Genomic DNA, 22,831 nt, shown 5'->3' with positions numbered 1-22,831 from the left:
ACAAAACATTTACCTTGACTGAATGAGCTGTAAACACTTCATAGCTGTTCCTAACCAGCCATCAGTTAATGTCTCAATGTCATCTCTGAGCCTCTGGAGGGAATCACGCCGCTGTGTACTTAGCAATCCTAAAAGAGAAAAAAAAAAAAAAAAAAAAGTCGTCTTTAAGCAGGAGTACCGGTATACAGTGTATGCCTCCCTTCCATGCCTCTTCCAATACAAATTCCATTTCTGGTGTTGAAGATCATACAGTATTGGAAATTTAGAAAACCTTTCAATATTTATTGGCTGAATCAAAAAAATTAAAATAAGTTTTCAATGCAATACTATATTGCCATACTGTGGCCTGACCTTAACCACTTCGCATCCAGACTTTGTTTTACCCTTATGGACCAGAGCTGTTTAGACGCTTTAGCTATGTTCCTGTTTAATCAGAAATAACTTTATCCCTACTCACTATATCTAAATTATCTATATATCATTTTTTTCAAGCCAAACTAGGCTTTCAATAGGAGGTATTTAGTCCAACAACATTTTTTGTTTTCTAGGCATTTTCATGGAAAAAAGGGGGGGGGGGGAAATGCATTTTTTTCTCAGTCTTTACCATTTCCATTTTAAAAATAAAAAGCGCAACTGTGATCAAAAACCATGCCGCCAGTTTTATGTCCCCCTAGTATAGTCAGATGTGTCCCAAGCAGCATCTCCCCCCCCCCAGTATAGCCAGATGTGTCCCCAATATCAGTCCCCCGGTATAGTCAAATGTGCCCCATGTATGTGGCACCCCCAGTATAGAGACAGTGGCACCCCTCATTACAGTCAGATGTTTCCCAGGATAAAATGTTTCCCCATTATAAATCAGATGTGCCCCCAGGATTAGTGCCCCCCCATTATAGACAGATGTGCCCCAGTATTAGTCTATAACCCCCCCCCCCCAGGTTAAACAGATGTTCCCCATCAGATCCACTCATGCCGCCCCCCCCCCACCACCCTGATGCGTGCTAGTTTTTTTAAGCCCAAGATAACAGCCCCCCATCCGCCAGTGGCCAGATAACAGCCCCAAATAACCCCCCCACCACCACCAGGTAGCCCCCCTCCGTGCACAGATCGGCTAAAAAAAAATTGAGCAGCAAGCAGCCTCTCACCTTACCTCGTTCCAGCGATGAGCCTGCAGCCCGAGCCTACGATCCCCGCTCTGAACTCCGCCGCGTATTGCCGGTTACCCGGGTCCCGGCTTGATGACGTCCCGGATATTCGGCATTATGCGGCTGAGTTCAGAGTGGGGATCGAAGGCTCGGGCTGCAGGCTCTTCACTGGAACGAGGTAAGGTGAGAGGCTGTTTGCTGCTCAATTTATTCAACTGATCTGTGCACCGAGGGGGGAGATGAAGGATCACCGCTGTTTGCTACAGCAGTGATTGTTAATCCGCAGGGGGGTGGCTTATTGGCTACAAGGGAACATGTTCCCTTTCACCAATTAGTATTGCAGCTGATAGTGCCGAGCGCACCGGATGTGCACAGCAGGGCTGAAAGCTGGATCAGCTGGATCAGTATATCTACGTCATGGTGACTTGGCGGGTGCCACAGATGACGTAGATATACTGAGCTGTAGAGTAAGTGGTTAAAGAGACTCAGACGAAAGTACAGTTTTGATACTTACCCAGGGCTTCCTCTCATCCCATAAACACGTCTAAGTCCCATGCCAGCCTCCCGTGGTCTGCCATTCAGCCGCACTGAGCTCCGTTACCAGCTTCGGTCGATGCCAATCAGGGTCTACTGCACATGCGTAGATCTCCCGCGCATGTGCAGTAGTCTCGGACTGACGTCACTGAGGCTGGTAACAGAGCTCACCGCGGCTGAATGGCAGACTGCAGGAGGACGGCGTGGGACTTAGACGTGTTTATGGGATGGGAGGAAGCCCTGGGTAAGTATCAGAGCTGTACTTTATTTAGTCTCTAAGCCTCTTTAAAGGAAAACTTTAGCGAGAGGGATATGGAGGCTGCTATATTTATTTCCTGTTAAACAATACCAGTTGCCTGGCAGCCCTGCTGATCTATTCTGGCTGCAGTAGTGTCTGAATTACACCAGAAACAAGCATGCAGCTAATCTTGTCAGATCTGACAATGTCAAACACCTGATCTGCTGCATGCTTGTTCGATAACAAAAAACAAGTCATTCAAATACCACATTTGGTATTTTAGACTTGTGTGTACTAATTCATCAATAGTTTTACGTGTGCGGTAGAGGTTTGGTAATTTACCGAAACGGTAACAGCAGTTCTGTGTTACGCTGTTCTCCCTGCAGTGAGGGCATTAAAATAGAAAAGAGGCATCCCTGACGTCACGTTAGATGTGCATGTGCATGTTATACTGCCTCTACTCACTCTGAATCTGTCCCATTAGTCTTAACATTCTATTTACTTGCCACAGCTTAGATGAAGTGCCAAGAAACATTACACATGCCTGCCTAAGTCTTTTTCTCACCAGCTCCCACTAGCATCTCTGCATATTCAAACAGGAACTTAGTGGGTTACACTGCCGAAGGGAGCTAGGGGAAACCTCTCGTTCTTTTATCTCTGCTAGGAAAACTAGACCCCCTCACAAAGCCCACGCTTCCTATCAGGGAGGAGACAGGTGCTTGCAGAAGAGAGAGAACTGTCTCTATTGGTTCTCGCCGGCTGTCAGTCAGTCAGAGGGATATCCATATGGAAGCCGTTCGAAGATGGTTATCGCAATCTTAGAACAGCCAGTAATGAGCGAACACATTCCTGTTTTACCGTATGCTTTAACCACTTCCCGACCGCCTAACGCACAGAGGCGGCCGGGAAGTGGAGCCCTGAAGGACCGGCTCACCCACAGAGGCGGCGGTCCTTCTAAGGGCATGGGCGGAGCGATCGCGTCATCCGTGACGCGATCCTCCGCCGGCGCCTGTCACCGCTCGCTTGCCGCAACATCCCGCCGGCTATACGGAAGCGCCGGCGGGATGTTAACCCCGCGATCGCCGCATACAAAGTGTATAATACACTTTGTAATGTTTACAAAGTGTATTATACAGGCTGCCTCCTGCCCTGGTGGTCCCAGTGTCCGAGGGACCACCAGGGCAGGCTGCAGCCACCCTAGTCTGCACCCAAGCACACTGATTTCTCCCCCCCCTGCCCCAGATCGCCCACAGCACCCATCAGACCCCCCCCCCCCCCTGCCCACCCCCCAGACCCCTGTTTGCACCCAATCACCCCCCTAATCACCCATCAATCACTCCCTGTCACTATCTGTCAACGCTATTTTTTTTTATCCCCCCCCTGCTCCCTGCCCCCTCCTGATCACCCCCCACCCCTCAGATTCTCCCCAGACCCCCCCCCCCCTGTTTACTGTATGCATCTATCCCCCTGATCACCCGTCAATCACCCGTCAATCACCCCCTGTCACTGCCACCCATCAATCAGCCCCTAACCTGCCCCTTGCGGGCAATCTGATCACCCACACCAATAGATCGCCCACAGATCCGACATCAGATCACCTCCCAAATCCATTGTTTACATCTATTCTCTCCTCTAAACACCCACTAATTACCCATCAATCACCCATCAATCACCCCCTATCACCACCTGTCACTTTTACCTATCAGATCAGACCCTAATCTGCCCCTTGCGGGCACCCAATCACCCGCCCACACGCTCAGATTGCCCTCTGACCCCCCCTTATCAATTCACCAGTGCATTAATTACATCTGTTCTTCCCTGTAATAACCCACTGATCACCTGTCAATCACCTGCCAATCACCCATCAATCACCCCCTGTCACTGCCACCCATCAATCAGCCCCTAACCTGCCCCTTGCGGGCAATCTGATCACCCACCCACACCAATAGATAGCCCGCAGATCCGACATCAGATCACCACCCAAGCGCAGTGTTTCCATCTATTCTCTCCTCTAAACACCCACTAATTACCCATCAATCACCCATCAATCACCCCCTATCACCACCTGTCACTGTTACCCATCAGATCAGACCCTAATCTGCCCCTTGCGGGCACCCAATCGCCCGCCTACACGCTCAGATTGCCCTCAGACCCCCCCTTATCAATTCGCCAGTGCAATATTTACATCTGTTCTCCCCTGTAATAACCCACTGATTACCTGTCAATCACCTATCAATCACCCATCAATCACCCCTGTCACTGCCACCCATCAATCACCCCCTGTCACTGCCACCCATCAATCACCCCCTGTCACTGCCACCCATCAATCAGCCCCTAACCTGCCCCTTGCGGGCAAACTGATCACCCACCCACACCAATAGATCGCCCGCAGATCCGACATCAGATCACCACCCAAGCGCAGTGTTTCCATCTATTCTCTACCCTAAACACCCACTAATTACCCATCAATCACCCCCTGTCACTGCTACCTATCAGATTAGACCCCTATCTGCCCCTAGGGCACTCAATCACCCGCCCACACCCTCAGAATGCCCTCAGACCCCAGCCCTGATCACCTCGCCAGTGCATTGCTTGCATCTATTCCCCCCTCTAATCACACCTTGAGACACCCATCAATCACCTCCTGTCACCCCCTAGCACACCTACCCATCAGATCAGGCCCTAATTTGCCCCGTGTGGGCTCCTGATCACTCGGCCAAACCCTCAGATCCCCCTCAGACCCCCTTCCGATCACCTCCCCAGTGCATTGATTGCATCTATTTTCCCCTCTAACCACCCCCTGAGACACCCATCAATCACCTCCTGTCACCCCCCTAGCACTCCTATCCATCAGATCAGGCCCAATACAACCTGTCATCTAAAAGGCCACCCTGCTTATGACCGGTTCCACAAAATTCGCCCCCTCATAGACCACCTGTCATCAAAATTTGCAGATGCTTATACCCCTGAACAGTCATTTTGAGACATTTGGTCTCCAGACTACTCACGGTTTTGGGCCTGTAAAATGCCAGGGTGGTATAGGAACCCCACAAGTGACCCCATTTTAGAAAAAAAAGACACCCCAAGGTATTCTGTTAGGTGTATGACGAGTTCATAGAAGATTTTATTTTTTGTCAAAAGTTAGCGGAAATTAATTTTTATTGGTTTTTTTTCACAAAGTGTCATTTTTCACTAACTTGTGACAAAAAATAAAATCTTCTATGAACTCGCCATACACCTAACGGAATACCTTGGGGTGTCTTCTTTCTAAAATGGGGTCACTTGTGGGGTTCCTATACTGCCCTGGCATTTTAGGGGCCCTAAACCGCGAGGAGTAGTCTAGAAAACAAATGCTTCAAAATGACCTGTGAATAGGACGTTGGGCCCCTTAGCGCACCTAGGCTGCAAAAAAGTGTCACATGTGGTACCGCCGTACTCAGGAAAAGTAGTATAATGTGTTTTGGGGTGTATTTGTACACATACCCATGCTGGGTGGGAGAAATTTCTATGTAAATGGACAATTGTGTGTAAAAAAATCAAACAATTGTCATTTACAGAGATATTTCTCCCACTTAGCATGGGTATGTGTAAAAATACACCCCAAAACGCATTATACTACTTCTCCTGAGTACAGCGGTACCACATGTGTGGCACTTTTTTACACCCTAAGAACGCTAAGGGGCCCAAAGTCCAATGAGTACCTTTAGGATTTCACAGGTCATTTTGCTACATTTGGTTTCAAGACTACTCCTCACGGTTTAGGGCCCCTAAAATGCCAGGGCAGTATAGGAACCCCACAAATGACCCCATTCTAGAAAGAAGAAACCCAAAGGTATTCCGTACGGAGTATGGTGAGTTCATAGAAGATTTTATTTTTTGTCACAAGTTAGCGGAAAATGACACTTTGTGAAAAAAAACTATTAAAATCAATTTCCGCTAACTTGTGACAAAAAAATAAAAAAACTTCTATGAACTCACCATACTCCTAACGGAATACCTTGGGGTGTCTTCTTTCTAAAATGGGGTCATTAGTGGGGTTCCTATACTGCCCTGGCATTTTAGGGGCCCTAAACCGTGAGGAGTAGTCTTGAAACAAAAATGACCTGTGAAACCCTAAAGGTACTCATTGGACTTTGGGCCCCTTAGTGCAGTTAGGGTGCAAAAAAGTGCCACACATGTGGTATCGCCGTACTCGGGAGAAGTAGTACAATGTGTTTTGGGGTGTATTTTTACACATACCCATGCTGGGTGGGAGAAATACCTCTGTAAATGACAATCTTTTGATTTTTTTACACACAATTGTCCATTTACAGAGGTATTTCTCCCACCCAGCATGGGTATGTGTAAAAATACACCCCAAAACACATTGTACTACTTCTCCCGAGTATGGCGATACCACATGTGTGGCACTTTTTTGCACCCTAACTGCGCTAAAGGGCCATAAAAGATTTTATTTTTTGTCAAAAGTTAGCGGAAATTGATTTTAATTGTGTTTTTTCACAAAGTGTCATTTTCCGCTAACTTTTGACAAAAAATAAAATCTTCTATGAACTCACCATACTCCTAACGGAATACCTTGGGGTGTCTTCTTTCTAAAATGGGGTCATTTGTGGGGTTCCTATACTGCCCTGGCATTTTAGGGGCCCTAAACCGTGAGGAGTAGTCTTGAAACGAAATTTCTCAAAATGACCTGTGAAATCCTAAAGGTACTCATTGGACTTTGGGCCCTTTAGCGCAGTTAGGGTGCAAAAAAGTGCCACACATGTGGTATCGCCGTACTCAGGAGAAGTAGTATAATGTGTTTTGTGGTGTATTTTTACACATACCCATGCTGAGTGGGAGAAATATCTCTGTAAATGGACAATTGTGTGTAAAAAAAATTAACAAATTGTCATTTACAGAGATATTTCTCCCACCCAGCATGGGTATGTGTAAAAATACACCCCAAAACACATTATACTACTTCTCTTACAATTTAGCACCCCCCAAAATGTCAGGACAGTAAACACACACCACAAATGATCCCATTTTGGAAAGTAGACCCTTCAAGGTATTCAGAGAGGGGCATGGTGAGTCCGTGGCAGATTTCATTTTTTTTTGTCGCAAGTTAGAAGAAATGGAAACTTTTTTTTTTCTTTTTCTCACAAAGTGTCATTTTCCGCTTACTTGTGACAAAAAAATAATATCTTCTATGAACTCACTATGCCTCTCAGTGAATACTTTGGGATGTCTTCTTTCCAAAATGGGGTCATTTGGGGGGTATTTATACTATCCTGGAATTCTAGCCCCTCATGAAACATGACAGGGGGTCAGAAAAGTCAGAGATGCTTGAAAATGGGAAAATTCACTTTTTGCACCATAGTTTGTAAACGCTATAACTTTTACCCAAACCAATAAATATACACTGAATGGGTTTTTTTGTATCAAAAACATGTTTGTCCACATTTTTCGCGCTGCATGTATACAGAAATTTTACTTTATTTGAAAAATGTCAGCACAGAAAGTTAAAAAAAATCATTTTTTTGCCAAAATTCATGTCTTTTTTGATGAATATAATAAAAAGTAAAAATCGCAGGAGCAATCAAATAGCACCAAAAGAAAGCTTTATTAGTGACAAGAAAAGGAGCCAAAATTCATTTAGGTGGTAGGTTGTATGAGCGAGCAATAAACCGTGAAAGCTGCAGTGGTCTGAATGGAAAAAAGTGGCCGGTCCTTAAGGGGTAGAAAGCCCTAGGTCCTCAAGTGGTTAACCTTGATGAATTGACATTTACTGACATGTGTTGAGGTGTTTACCGCACAAGTCGGTAATTTACCTCACTGCTTGGTAATTTCAGTTTTTCATGCGGTAACAGCTTTGATGAATTGACATTTTCCTAAGAGCTCGGTAAAGTCAGCTGTTTTCAGCATTACCGAATGCGGGAATGCTTGATGAATTGAAGCCTATGAATAAAAGTATTCGAGGCAGAGGATCAGCAGGATAGCTAGGGAATTGGTATTGTTAAAGAGACTCTGAAGCGAGAATAAATCTCACTTCAGAGCTCAAAGTTAGCAGGGGCACGTGTCCCTTCACCCCCAAACCCCCCTCTGCAACACTTGGTCGCAGACTTGGTCGCTCCTGGAGGCAGGGCTAACCGCCGCAGCCCTGCCTCCAGTCAAGTCTATCAGTGGCGCATCGCCGCCTCTCCCCCGCCCCTCTCAGTGAAGGAAGACTGAGAGGGGCGGGGGAGAGGCGGAGATACGCGCTGACAGACGCGCCTGGGGCAGGGCTGCGGCAGTTAGCCCTGTTCCAACCAGGAAGCACTCCCCCGCTGCACCGAGGGGGTTTGGGGGATCAGGGACCCCCGTTAAGCCGCGGGATAGTGGCGGTTTAGCAGGGGCACACATGCCGCTGCTATTTATGAGGTCTGAAGCGAGATTTATTCTCGCTTCAGACTCTCTTCAAAGGAAATAAATATGGCAGCCTCCCCATACCTCTCACTACAGTTGTCCTTTAAAGCAAGTCCGAAGTCAAAGATTTAAAAAAAAAAAAAAAACCACACACACACACACGGGACAAGGAGAAGAACAGAGGGGCTGCAGTGTTCCCCAACCCTGTCCTTATGTACCACCAACAGTGCACGTTTTGTGGAAATCCACAGAGGTAGCCAATCAGCTCTGCTGAAACATTAATTAAATCACCTGTGCAGGTTTGTGGTTTCCTGCAAAACATGTACTGTTGGTGGGTCTTGAGGGAAGACAGGGTTGGGGAGCTCTGCTCTATAGGACTCAGAGCCTTCCCCCTCATGTATTTGTTTTTTTAATTTTTGGCTTCAGACTCCCTTTAAAAACATAATTGATGTACATATGGATCAAAAATAGCTTTTCTAATACAGATCAACCGGATTATGATTTATTTGCTTTTACAGGGACCCTGAACACAGAAAATAAAACGGAATCAGGACTTACCTGGGGCTTCCACCAGCGACCACGAGGCATTCTCTGGGTCCCCTCCGTGGTACACAACCAATGATACAATCTTGATTGTACAATCTTACCACTTCTATGCAATGTGAGGCACTAAATAAAAAGTATCCATTCAAACTTTGACTCAGTTTACCTTTCTACTACATAGATTGGTAAGATTGTATCATTAGTGGGCACCTTTATGCTTGGTACACACCATGCAATTCTCTTCAGATAGACGGGTCAAATGTATTATTTCTGGCAGGTCCAATCTCATTTCCAATTGTTTTTCTGATCACTACTATACAAAATCAATCAGAAAAACGGTCAGAAATCGAATCAGACCTGTCAGAAATGACCAGTTCAACCCGCCTATCTGACAGGAAATTGCATGGTGGGTACCAGGCATTAGACTGCATTGTTTTCCTTAAAGGAATACTATCGATTGAAGCATATTTTTTTTAAAATGCTGTATGTTAGGGCACACATTACCACAAGTACTAGGAGCAGTTTCCTTTCTCACACAGCTCTGCCTCTCTGCTGTAAAATCCTTTTCTAGATCCAGTTTTTAGATACAAAAGTGATGGCTCTTATGCTGGGAATACGCGGTTCGTTTTGTAGCTGATTAGATGGTTCGATAGATAATTTCTGACAATTCCGATCTCCCTTTCGTTTCTTTTGCCGCTCGATTTCTGATAGAAGTGAATGGAAAAAAACGAGAGGAAGATAAGAGTCGAGAGCGGAATAGAGAGCTGAAATCGAGCGGCAAAAACGATCGAGGGCAGAAACAAACCGTGTATTCCCAGCATTAAAGGGCTAGACCATGTCCCTGCACAGGGGGGTTGCTATCTTGCTATCAACTCCTCAGTGTATAGTTTAATTATCCCTTTGTTGAAACAATCTTATTCAGATGGTGGTAAGGGGTTAAAGATTCCAGCAATGGCTATCATTCATAAAGCATTTCCGCATGCGGAAATGCTTAAAACAGCTGACTTTACCGACCACTTAGCAAAGTCAGCATTCATAAAGGCTCTTTCCGCATGAAAAAATGACACTACCGAGCAGAGTGATAAATCACCGCCTTGTGCTGTGATTATCAGAACAAATGTAGCAAAATGTTAATTCATAAAGATCACCGCAAGCGGTGTGAGGTCGGGAAGTACCGCTCCATCTGATGTGGTGATACCAATGTAAGTGAATGGAGACACACAGACCTCCCAGGCAGCTGCAGCAGAGCGGAACACGGAGAAATGTATCAACTCTGCAGCTTCCGTGTCTCCGCAAGCCTACCGCCTGCCTACCGCCAGCCTAGTTTGGGGAATCTCCGCACTGCTACCGCAACCGGATACATTTTTATGAATCAGCAGCCAGAAGTCTAAAACACCGGCAGTGGTGTTTTCCCGCATTGATTCCCCTTACCGACAGCTCCTTTATGAATGATAGCCAATGTGTGTTCCTTGTCTTCTGTTCTCTCTGACTGATAAAGATCCTTATAATGCCTTTGTAAACAGCTCATCATCACAAGCAAGCCAGTCAGTCAGTCAGGAATAGTGTACAGTATACATAATACACATCTCCCTCTTTCAGCAATATTACAACACATCTAATTACCTGTTACCCCCTCAGATCAGCCTCCCCCTCAGACACTCCTGCATGCTGTGAGACAGTGAAGTATATTTGTGAGCTGTGTGAGGAATGAAGGCTGATTTTTAACCTCTTGAGGACCGCAGCGCTAAACCCCCCTAGTGACTAGGCCATTTTTAGTTAAATAGGCCACTGCAGCTTTAAGGCCAAGCTGCAGGGCCGCACAACACCACACAAGCGATTCCCCCCCCCCCTTTTCTCCCCCCAACAGAGCTCTCTGTTGGTGGGGTCTGATAGCTCCCCCCATGTTTATTTTTGTTTGTACAAATATTTTTGTTATTTTTCTTTTAATAAAAATGCTGGTTCCTTTCAATGTTATCCCTCCCCCCAGCCGGCCAATCATGGCGATCGGCTGTCATAGGCTTCTCCCTATGAGAGACGATCGCTCTCCAGTGTCCCAGGGGAACAGCCGTGTCACACGGCTGTCCCCAGTACAGCGCTGCTGCTGATCACAGCGCTGTACATGTAAATAGACGGCGATCACACGTCTAACAGTCTCCCGAGCTCGGAGACTGAAGGCGAGGCGGAGCTCCGCCCCCCGAGCAGGAAATGCGTGCACAGCCTACGCGCGATCTCCTGCATTAGCTGGCCCCAGGACTTCACACCGATCGGCGTTAGGCGGTCCTGGGGCTCCCGCCGCGGCCACGCCCATCGGCGTGACACGGTCGGCAGGAGGTTAAGCAGGGAGAGAGCTAGAGAGAACGGTGTGAACAAATAAAGTTCCCCTAGCACTAGTGGTAATGTGTACCCTAATATAGAGTGTAAAAAAAAAGTTGTTTTAATCGATTTATGCCATACTACTACAATATTTTCAAAAGATATTCAAAATTGTAGCTGTATATTGTTAATTGAAAAAAAAAAAAAAAAAAAAAAAGCCATGACTGAGACGTCAAATAATGAATACAGAATTATTAACTGTCCCTCAGAGGGGTGCATAGTCATTTGTCATAGTCTAGGGCCAAATTAGGGAGAAACCAATTAACTTATCTGTATGTTTTTGAGATGTGGGAAGAAACCTAGATAAGAGGAAACTCACACAGACACGGGCAAGTAATAGTCTTCTGTATGACTTTTTCACTCATATAATTTCTTCATTTTGTTGAAGTTTGCATGGATTCATTTATGCCTAAGGTCCTGCCACAGAATTTTGATCTGGACTTTAAAGGACAACTGAAACCAGAGGGATATGGTGACTGCCATAGTTCTTTCCATTTAAGCAATACCAGTTGCCTGGCTGTCCTGCTGATCCCTGCCTCTAATGTTTTTAGCCATAGACCATGAACAAGCATGACGCAGATCAAATGTTTCTGACATTACAGTCAGATCGGACAAAATTAGCTGTATGCTTGCATGCTGCAGCCAAATAAATCAGCTGGGGTGGTAGTGTTTACAGATAAATATGGCAGTGTTAAGCTTGGTGGTGTATTCTCCACAGTCAGCATGCAACGCATGAGCTGACGTGGAGGAGGTACACACACTAGCACAAGGAGACAGGTTATCCCTAGTATAGTGGAGGGGAGGACTGACTCCAAAAGGAGATTGTGGCGCACAGAGCCGGTGCAGATCAGACAGCCACAAACAATGCTTTTGTTATAACGTCTCAGCGCAAAGTAGCGCTGAGCGCATAAACCAGAACTGAGGAGATCAGGACAGGTAGACAGAATGAACGCTTGCTAGCTAGCGGCTACTTAGCGACAGCAAGCGTCCAAAACAAGACAGACTGGAATGAGGCAGCCAATGCGATTGCAGCGATGGCGTGCCTCACAAAGACAGGACAGGATAGTCAGGAAATAGCAGGATCAAGATAGATGAACGTAACACAGACAAATATACAATAAGTATGTATTCCTAGCGTATTACAATTACAGCTATAAATGAAACTATTTGTAACGTCTGACTAACATATGTATATATCGGCAATGAACCGATATAGGACATAAGCAGGAACGCTGACTAAGACTGGAGTAATACAGGGAACAGGACTCAGAAGGATTCGCTATCTCTTCGCAGAGATGAACGCAATCCACAAACGGTAACAGAACAGGATTCAGAAGGATTCGTTATCTCTTCGCAGAGATGAACGCAATCCACAAACAGAACCAGGAGCAGGGTAACTACCTCAGCACGGGTGATCACGGTACGCGCAAACTACCAAAACGTGCTGGAAAACTAACTAACTGAACACAGGATATAAACAGTTCGTGTACGTATATATCAGCGACACTGATGTATCAACGTAACACGAATACTAGGAAAATAATAAACGTGCTGGTATGCATATATATTGGCAATGAACTAATATATGATGCAAAGACCAGCAAAGTATCTTTAGAACAAGAAACACGATCGGGGGCCGAAGCGACAGCAAGACAGGCTTAAACTGAAGCTATGAAAACCCGAGGAGTCCTGCAGGAAGCAGATCTTTATACTGAGGTCATCCAATGGGAGCAGACATGCAGATTCCCACACAGGTGAATGATAATCAGTCACAAGCTGACAGCAGGGGAAGGCAGACAAAGCTATGCAGCTTGCATGGAAAGAGATCAGAACTGCCTGAGCTGCAGCACTACTACTTCCAGCAACACCTGCTGCAGCAGCGATCATTACAGGCAGCCTCCATATTCTTCTCACTTCAGTTGTCTTTTAACTGGGTCAAAATTCAAAGCCTTTCAGACCTGGAGCAAAGGCACCAAGTACTAGAGCAAGTGCTAGATTTCTTAGCACCACTATAAAACAGCAGAAAAGAGGACCCAAACCAAAGCATTCAGCAATGCGTTACATAACTGGTTTCACAGTTTGATTACATACCCAGAATTAAAGCACATGCTTTGGGGGCGTGGCCAGCCAGCAATGTGAGAGCAGTGAACTCACGCAGCTCCCTCTCTGATCCTGAAAAATTCGATCCTGAGGGTGATGCGGACCCTATTACCTACCTTCAAGGCGTCTTGGCGGTGTGAAGTCTCAGGGCTCACTATGATCCAGTTTCCAGCTCTCTTTGCAACAATGGGCCTCAGGAAAAACCGGGAGGAGAAAGGCCCTGCCGCAACTCCTAGGCAGCAAGATGGTGCCGACTCCCTGAATACGCGCTCCCGGAGGACAGACGTGCAGCTCTCTGATGTGGCGACCAGACTAGAGAAATTCGCTCACAAAAATAAAAGGCACGAGGGGGACTCACATGAGACAAGTTCGGAGGGCCAGATAGATGATTGGGGAGTGGAGGAGGAAGTTCCAGCAGCCCCGGAGACTAATGGCGCAGATCCAGCCTGGGAGGCCGCGGCGGGCCACGCTGAGCCTGCGGCTGAAATGCTGTCTCATATTCCGGCTCCTGCAGCTCATATACCGGAGAAAAGTGGCGAACTATGCCACCATGAGATTCTTGCAGCAGTGCAATCCTGCAACCAAGCTATCAACTCACTCTCACAACTAACGGGCCGTATTAAGGAGGAACTAGGCCTATTGAGGCAGGACATTTCTAATATACGAGATAGAACTACCACTGTTGAAGATAGAGTAAGTGATCTGGAGGACAAAATGAATCCTGTCGTAATGGACTTAAAAAGAGTAATACATCATGCTATCTCAAATACAGACAAAGCTGATTGTTGGAGTTGAAAGTTATTTCAGATGTGCCTACATGGATTGAACTTTGTATGCTATACACAGTGAATCTAGTTGCTGGGGCCTGGGGCAAAGCCTGTGTTTCATAAAGGACTTTTTACAACCACACACATCTGCATATGAGTAAATAACACAGCAAAGACAATGGCCTCAGACACTGACCCCAGCCCCCGCAAATGGCCATTGAGGGACTGGCTACAACCACACCAACAGTTTCCTCTCCTCCCCCCAGCTGCTAAGGGCAGGAGCGATTGATGTATAACACAGAGGAGGAGTCGCTATACCTGTGGTATCCAAATATAAGACAATGCTGGAAAAGCTTCTCTCTCTCTTTCTTGGAATGCTGCTGCTATGGACTGTGGAACAGAATAGGGGCTCAGCTAATGGAAGTGTGTGACTGTGCATAGGGTATATAGAGCCATTATGTGAGTCACATAGTTTGTATGATCTAACTTGTAAATATGTATATTTGTAAATAAATCCCTTGTATTTAACCTCTTTGAAACGACCTCAAGTGTCTGGTCATTAATATAGAAATAAGTTAACATAAGCTAGAGCACATTCTACACTGATGATATGGAAAACAGATTTAGACGAAATAACGTTCGCATAGTCTGCCTCCCTGAGAAAATTGAAAAAGCTGATCCTACTGCTTTTGTGGAAAACCTGTTTCTTGAGGTATTTGGCAAGGACTCCCTCTCTAATGTATATGCTATAGACCGTGCTCATCGTGTGCCCTCTCGTCCTCCTAAGCCAGGGGCAGCTCCTAGGCCCATGCTGGCCAAAGTACTGCACTATAGGGACAGAGAAACTATCCTGAGAATGGCAAGACAAAAAGGAAACCATTTGTTTTGGAGATTACAAGTTATCTTTTTATCCTGATTTCTCAGTAGAGGTTAAAAAGCAAAGAGCCAAGTTTTACAATGTCAAGAAACGTCTATAAAATTTGCAACTCCAGTATGCTATGATCTATTCTGCTAAAAACTTGCTAATAATGAAGCCCACTTCAATCAATGTAGTGATTTGGCTTGATCACAATGAACAGCACCTTAAGGCCAAACCTACTGAGGATGCTGACATCTGAATGCAAATCTGTCTATGACTGTTGCAATACGCCATTTGCCAAAGATCAGTCTGCATATTATCAATATGGGGTTCGTGATCTCCCCTAGGTTTCAGTAACTTTGTAGCCACAACGTCTTCCATCCTTAATTATGATCCTGATCCGCCTCACCCCTAGATCTTACATATATTTTTTGCATTTACTTGACTCCTGAATCTAGCTTGGGGGCTGAGTGAATATACTCAGTACAATACTGCTGAAGCAAAAAAAGGAGTATACCACTTGCCAGGAAACTGTTAGGAGTACTCTGTTGATATATTTGCTCTGTTGGGGGGGGGGGGGGGGGGGTGCCCTTCACCCCACCCTAATAACATTTACAGTTTTTTTTATTATTTTTGATGTTTTTTTGTCTTCGGACACTTTCTAAGTTTAATAATGTTGGGGTCTGTTCTGGACTTTGGTTTATTCCAGGGTCTCCTGATAAGTATGATATCCTATGAGCGCGTTAGCAGCAGTGTTCTATATTATTATAAGAATGTCTGTGACCAATCTTCTCCCTATTTGCATTTAGAAGTTTACCATTGAGAATCTACGTGTTGTAAGCTGGAACGTGAAAGGTTTATCAGATCCCACTAAACATACTTCAGTTTTAACCTTTCTACAGGAACCAGGCCCAGCAATATGTTTACAGGAAACGCATCTGACATCACAAACTACGCATTTGATTCGTAGAAGGTGGATTTCACATGCATTTCATTCTACTTATTCCTCTTATTCAAGGGGGGGGGGGGGGGGTCTATTCTAATTCATGCTAAGATTCAATTTGGTCTTATAAAATCTTATGCAGACCCTGAAGGGAGATATACAGTATCTTACATGGATTATTTAGCACCTTAGAATGTATCATTGCAGCAATTTATGCTCCTCCTTTTTCACCTTCCATCCTACAACCGATAATAGAATTTCTTAGCGATAAAATGCATATTCCAATAATTTGGATAGGTGATTAGAATATGTATCTTAAACCATAAACGTGATAAATTCCAATCAAGGGCCCAATCTAACCAGCTATCTTCATTAGACAAACTAATTACCGAGTTAGGTATGGTCGAAGCCTGGCGAAGTCTGCATCGAGAAGAATTAGCCTACTCTTGTTTTAATAAAACCTACATGTCGTTTTCTAGAATTGATTTGGCTGTGTGTAATATTCAAATGCAGTCCTTCATATCACATGCTTGTTACTTAGCTAGATCACTGTCAGATCATGCCCCATTGGTTGTAACGATTAATCTCTCTGATAGATCAGTTAGACAACGGTTACCTTGGAAACTTAACCCCCACTGTCTCTCTCTTATATCTTCCCATGCAGATATAATTCAGAATATTAGAGATTTTTTTGAGTCCAATACTAACTCTGCTTCACAGTTGGTGGTGTGGGATACATTTAAGGCATTCCTAAGAGGAACTTTTATCAGGGAAATAAAATCAGGTCTGCAACCAGAAGCCATGAGGATTTACTACAAAAACAAGTTATAGACACTGAAGTGAGGTTTACCTCTGACCCCTCAGATGCTAATAAATCCTCTTGGACTCAGGCCCAAGACCTATTAAACCAATTCTTAGTATCGAAAGCTAATCACAAGAGATTTTTCCTCAAACAAGCGTTCTTAGAGCAGGGTGACCAAACTGGCCATCTTCTCTCAGTAATAACCAAAGCCCAAGAATCTCATTCCTACATCAATGCTCTTGTGACCCGTTCTGGGGACATTGTGACTGACTGACTGGTGTTCTGAAGGAAATGCAACACTTCTACTCTGACCTCTACGCCTCTAAGTCTACATATACTAATCAGGACCTAAAACTCTTCAAATCGGCTCCCACTATCCTATTGATGCAGAAAGTTTGGGATAGGCTCAGAATAATGCAAAATGTGGAAGGTATTACTTACTCTCCTTTATATGGCAATCAGACTCTCTGAATTGTCTCAGTTGCACTTTAAGTCCTGGGCCAATAAAGGTATAACTTGATTTGCTCATGTACTGGATGTGGTAAATCATTGCTCTATGGAATCTTTAGCTGCTAAAATGGATATAGTCCCAAATCCTATGCTATCATATCAATACACTCAATTTTTGCATGCCTTTAAAAAGCAGGATCACTCACTAACGCTTCAAATAAACCCAGTCCCAGTCTAATTTAAATTAGTCAAACAAAAGTGGCTTTATCTCAGCATGTATTGCTCAACTTCTTAGCCTGTTCCTCAAAACATTTCCTCTTAAATCCTATGATAATTGAGTGTCAGATCTAGGGGTACTATCACCAGAAGACTGGTCTGATATTCTTCAATCAGTCCCTTTAGTCTCCACAAATGCATCCCAAAAGAGGTCTCAAATATTTTGCACAGGACCCTTTTAACCCCTCTGCGTCTACGCAAGATGTCACGTAAGGATGACCCTTTGTGTATGTGCTGCTGTAGAGATCATGGTGATCTTTTACACATGCTCTGGCACTGCCCCAAGCTGCATAGATACTGGAATGTCCTTCAAACCTGGTGGAACAGACCCTACTCCAAAAATAAACTCTTGCTTAGCTGAGCTACAGGCATGGATGAATGATAACTGGTTGAAACTGAATGCTGACAAAACTGAGGTCCTCTTTGTCCAAAGCCAGTGCTCGCCATCAAAACAGCTCTATCCTAAAGCAACACCAATCAGGATTGGGAATTCAGACATAAACAGCTCCAACCTTGTGCGCAGCCTTGGCGTACTAATCGATGGGGAATAAAATTTTAGAAAGCAAATTTCATCTGTAGTTAAGTCTTCCTACTTTCATCTGAAGAACATTGCAAAGATTAAACATCTGATTCCCCCAGAGGATCTTCCAACCCTAGTTCACGCCTTCATCACATCACGGCTGGATTACTGCAATACCCTTTATGCTGGCCTCCCCAAAAAGGACCTGCGTCGCCTGCAATTAGTGCAGAATGCTGCTGCCAGATTGCTAACAAACCAGCCTCGCCACTGTCACATTACACCGATCCTTCGCTCACTGCACTGGCTACCAGTAGAATGGAGAATACTCTTCAAGATTGGACTGCTGACATTCAAATCCCTGCACAATCTGGGCTCTGGATACATGAAGGACTTGCTGAAGCTGCACCACACCTCTCAACCTCAGATCAGCTAGTTCTATAAACTTGGTCACTCCCAGAGTGCACCTCAAAAAATCTGGAGATAGAGCCTTCTGTCATGCTGCCCCTACTCTTTGGAACTCCCTGCCACACCCAGTAAAGACAGCACCATCCCTGGAGCTATTCAAATCCAGACTGAAAAGCCACCAGTTTAGCCTGGCATTTCCGGACTTATAAAATTCTTCCTCTGTACCACAATGGTCTGAGCCATGCTTATGCGCTTTGAGTCCTATGGGAGAAAAGCGCTCTACAAATGTTATTTGTTGTTGTTGTTGTTGTTGAATGGTGTGCTAGAAAGTTCCTAGCACATTCCAATGCTGTGTCCTAGGCCTTCTCCGAGAAACTACAATAACGGAACAAGCTCAACTTTCTTTCCATAGGTTACCATCCCAAGCTAGAAGGCTTATTTTGATGCATTGGAACAGGCCAGACCCACCCACATCTGAAATGTGGATTACTCAAGTCAACTCCTATTTAAAATTAGAAAAGCTGATCTATACACAGAGGAGCACCACTTAAATTTGAAACGATTTGGAGTAGGTGTGTATGGGAACGGTGAATGGATGGGGGGGGAGGCGGAGAGGGCGGAGGACCCTAGAGCTGAGAAAAATAGATGAATGGCCTTAAAGAGGAGCTGTTAGGTATAGGGTCTCAGAGAAAATAAACACATATATCAGTAGCTAAAGATTGGCTGTACTTACATTACATATGCATTTCACTGTCCACGTTTGGATTTCACAGAATTTGTATATAGTATATGCAGAGATAGATGCTCCTGACAGCTCATGGCAGGCTCCATGTTTGTGAAGCCAAATGTGTCGTCATGTCCTGCCTGCTTCTGATCACAGATAAGCTCGTTCTTGAACAACACGGTGTGCAGTGAATATTAATGAGCCATGTGGCTAGGAACAATAGCTGACTCCTGCAGTGAAACTCTGCCCCGAGATTTATCAGTGTTTCGCGCTGGACTGATTAGAAGCTCCTGTACCGTCTCATTAGCAGCCGAGGCGAGGGCCCCAGAATGCTTTGCAGTTTAGCTGCGGCTTGCGTCTTTATGGGTCTATAACAGACTTTAAGATAAGCACACATCAAAGGTAACTGAGATGTTTATCTTCACTAATGGCTTTTGAGCTTCCTTCTAAACTGTTTAACACAGGAGAATAGAGGTTTAAATTAGCTTCTGCAGCCTGACAGTTACTCTTTAAAATAATGTCCCTGAATGCTCGAGGTCTCAATAAACCAGAAAAGAGGTCCTCCCTGCTACAAGAGATGCATAGGGCTAAAATTAATGTAGCGATCATACAGGAAACACACTTTAAAAATCCAGCACATCCAAAATTAATAAACAAGAGATACCCCCAAGCCATATATAGCAGTGCAAGTGAGGCAAAAAAGAGAGGAGTTGCTATTATATTTGCCAGGGGGTGACATTACAGGAAGAAGAAGTCTACAGAGACGGTGAACGTAGATTTTTATTAGTAAAGGGAACATATGAAAATAGGAAAATAACATTGGGAGTTTTCTATGCTCCAAATAGTAAACAACTGAACTTCCTAGAACAATATCTGAGAGTGATAGACGATTTTGCTGAGGGAGATATAATATTGGGAGGAGATATGAACTTTACGCTAGAACCGGCAATAGACTCGTCCTCTGGTAAAACTTTTCTTACTTACAAAGGAATCAAAAGGGGTAGGAAAATGTTGCAAGATAGGCAGCTCTTGGATATTTGGCGTCTCCAGCATCCCACGACAAAAGATTATACATTTTATTCGGCCCTACATAACATGTACTCACGTATAGACTGTTTTATGATATCTCATCACCTTCTCTCTGAGTCCCTGGATTCATCCATAGGCACTGCCACCCTCTCTGACCATGCCCCCATATACTTAAAAATAACATTAACAACTAAAAAAGGGAGACCCCCACAATGGAGATTAAATACATATTTGCTACAAAGAGAAGACGTTAGAAACAGAATAAAAAATAATAGAGCTATATTTTAACGACAACAAAAGAGAAGAGATCTCACATATGAATACTTGGGAGGCACATAAATGTGTAATTAGGGGATGTCTTATTCAAGAGGGAAGTAGAGCCAAGAGAGAAGGGGAGAGGATAAAAAAGGAATTATTGAATGAAATTGAGAGACTGGAAAGAGAACATAAGGAATCAATGATGAGGGATACCCTAGGTAAGTTGACAGTAGAAAGGGAAAAATATAAAAAATTAATGTTTTCACGAGCCAGGTTCGCGTTTCAGAGATGTCAGAAAACTTATTACGAGCATGGGAATAAGGGAGGAAGGTTTTTGGCAAGAGCGTTAAAAGCTCAACAGCAGGCTAACTATGTTCCATTTGTTAATGATGCCCAGTCCAAAAGACATTATAGAAATGAATCGATGGCGAGAATTTTCAAAGAGTTTTATGAGAAACTATATGGAATAGGAAAAGAGGAGACAGATAATCAGAGAGCTAAAAGAAATAGGGAAATGGATGACTATATTCAGGAATCTGGACTGCCGAAACTATCGGAAGAAGATAGGAAAAGATTAGAGGAACCTATCTCAGTAGAAGAGGTAAAAAGGGCCATAATACATGCTTCGGTTGGTAAGGCTCCCGGGCCGGATGGATTTGGAGCGGAATATTATAAATGCTTCGAATCCATCCTGGCCCCGCATTTGACTGATGCATTGAACTCGTTGGTGGAGGGAGGGGACAGAGGTGTCCAATTTGGGAGAGACTCTCTGGAATCGCAGATTACGGTAATAATGAAAAAAGACAAAGATCCAAGTCAATGTTCCAGTTATAGGCCGATATCATTGTTGAATGCTGACCTGAAACTAGGAGCATATATATTGGCAACACGGCTAACAGGACTGATACCGGAACTGATCCACCCGGACCAGGCCGGGTTTATATTGCATAGGGAGACGCGTGATAACGTTACTAGAGCAGTGATGCTCCTACAGCATGCTAAAGAGTCCCGGTCACCTGTCGTGTGCCTCTCGACGGATGCCGAGAAGGCATTCGACAGGGTAGACTGGGACTTTATGAAAGCAGTCCTCAGACATATAGGGTTGGGGGAGAAGATGCTGAATCGGATATTAGCTTTATATTCTACCCCGACGGCCAGAATAAAAGTAAACGGCACTCTTTCAGGGCATTTCCAGATATTTAATGGAACCCGACAGGGCTGCCCCCTCTCTCCACTAATATTTGTGCTGACGCTAGAGCCATTTTTGAGGAGGGTAAGAGCAAATGTGGATATAGGGGGGCTGGTACTGGGGGATAGGACGCATAAAGTTGCAGGATTTGCAGATGACCTTTTATTTTTTCTGACGAAGCCAAGGGTGTCATTGCCATGTCTGTTGACGGAATTTAATAGATACAGATATCTTTCCAAATTTAAAATTAATTGGGAGAAATGTGAGGCCCTAGGAATAGCGATGGAACAGAAAGAGATTGAGCAACTAAAAGAAAACTTCCCCATTAAATGGGTCTCACCTACATTAAGGTATCTAGGGATAAAAATATCACCAGATGTACATACTTTATATCGGAGTAATTATAAGGATATAGCGCTAGAGGTAAAAAGAGATTTGAATAGATGGAATAGACCGGAATTCTCATGGTTCGGAAGGATCAGTATACTCAAAATCAACGTGATGCGGAGACTGATATATATCTTTCAATCACTACCTATTGCAGTCCCGGCTTCCTATTTCGCTCTATTGAGGAAGGAATTTCTGAGATTCATCTGGTACTCCAAGCCACCACGCATGAAATATAAGCTAATGACCCAGCCCAAGGAGAGGGGTGGGCTGGCGGTCCCGAACCCGCAGTTATACCATGCAGCAGCCTCCTTAAATAGAATAGTAGATTGCCATAAAAATAAAAAGGAAAAAATTTGGATTGAAATGGAACAGCTCCTGGTGAATACACCTTTGACAGGGTTGCCTTGGCTGAATAGAAAGGTAAATAATACGCATCCAGCGGGATGCTTTCTACAGAATGCATTAAAAACGCTATATTTGTATAGACGGAAGATCCAGCTGACTAATCAGCCTTCACCGCTCTTACCGGTCCTGGACAACCCAGACTTTAGACAGGGATGCCAGAAGAACTATGGGTCGTGGAGGGGACAGTGCCCACTAAGAGCAAAGACGTTAGTGAAGCAAGGTGAGTGGGAGTCTTTGGATAGGATCTTTGAGGACACAACGAGCCGTAAAATGGAACAGTGGAACCTTTTACAATTTAGATCATTTCTTATGACACAAGGTACAAGAGGCGATTTTTCTAGAGAACTGACTCCGTTTGAGAAATTATGTATGGAAAAGGGGCGAAGTAGGGGCTTCCTCTCAAAAATTTATAACATGCTTAATGTGGGCCAAGATCTGACAGGTAATTGGAGAAACAAATGGCAGAGAGACATACAGAGAGAACTTACAGAAGAGGA

The 22,831-nt window shown here is 44.5% G+C and overlaps 1 protein-coding gene across 2 annotated transcripts in view; it reads right to left on the bottom strand.

Moving 5' to 3' along the window:
* Positions 1 to 22,831, bottom strand: part of EYA3 (EYA transcriptional coactivator and phosphatase 3) — a 170,378-nt gene that overhangs the window by 10,405 nt on the left and 137,142 nt on the right. For both annotated transcript variants that reach the window (XM_068269324.1, XM_068269325.1), the window contains one exon: positions 14 to 128. In XM_068269324.1, coding sequence (XP_068125425.1) covers positions 14 to 128 — 115 coding nt within the window. The remainder of the gene's footprint in view (positions 1 to 13; positions 129 to 22,831) is intronic.

This window comes from Hyperolius riggenbachi, chromosome 2 (assembly GCF_040937935.1).
Source record: "Hyperolius riggenbachi isolate aHypRig1 chromosome 2, aHypRig1.pri, whole genome shotgun sequence".
In the NCBI taxonomy this organism is placed as follows: domain Eukaryota; kingdom Metazoa; phylum Chordata; class Amphibia; order Anura; family Hyperoliidae; genus Hyperolius; species Hyperolius riggenbachi.
The sequence above is the reverse complement of the archived record's forward strand: the minus strand, read 5'-3'. Positions and strand labels throughout refer to the sequence as shown.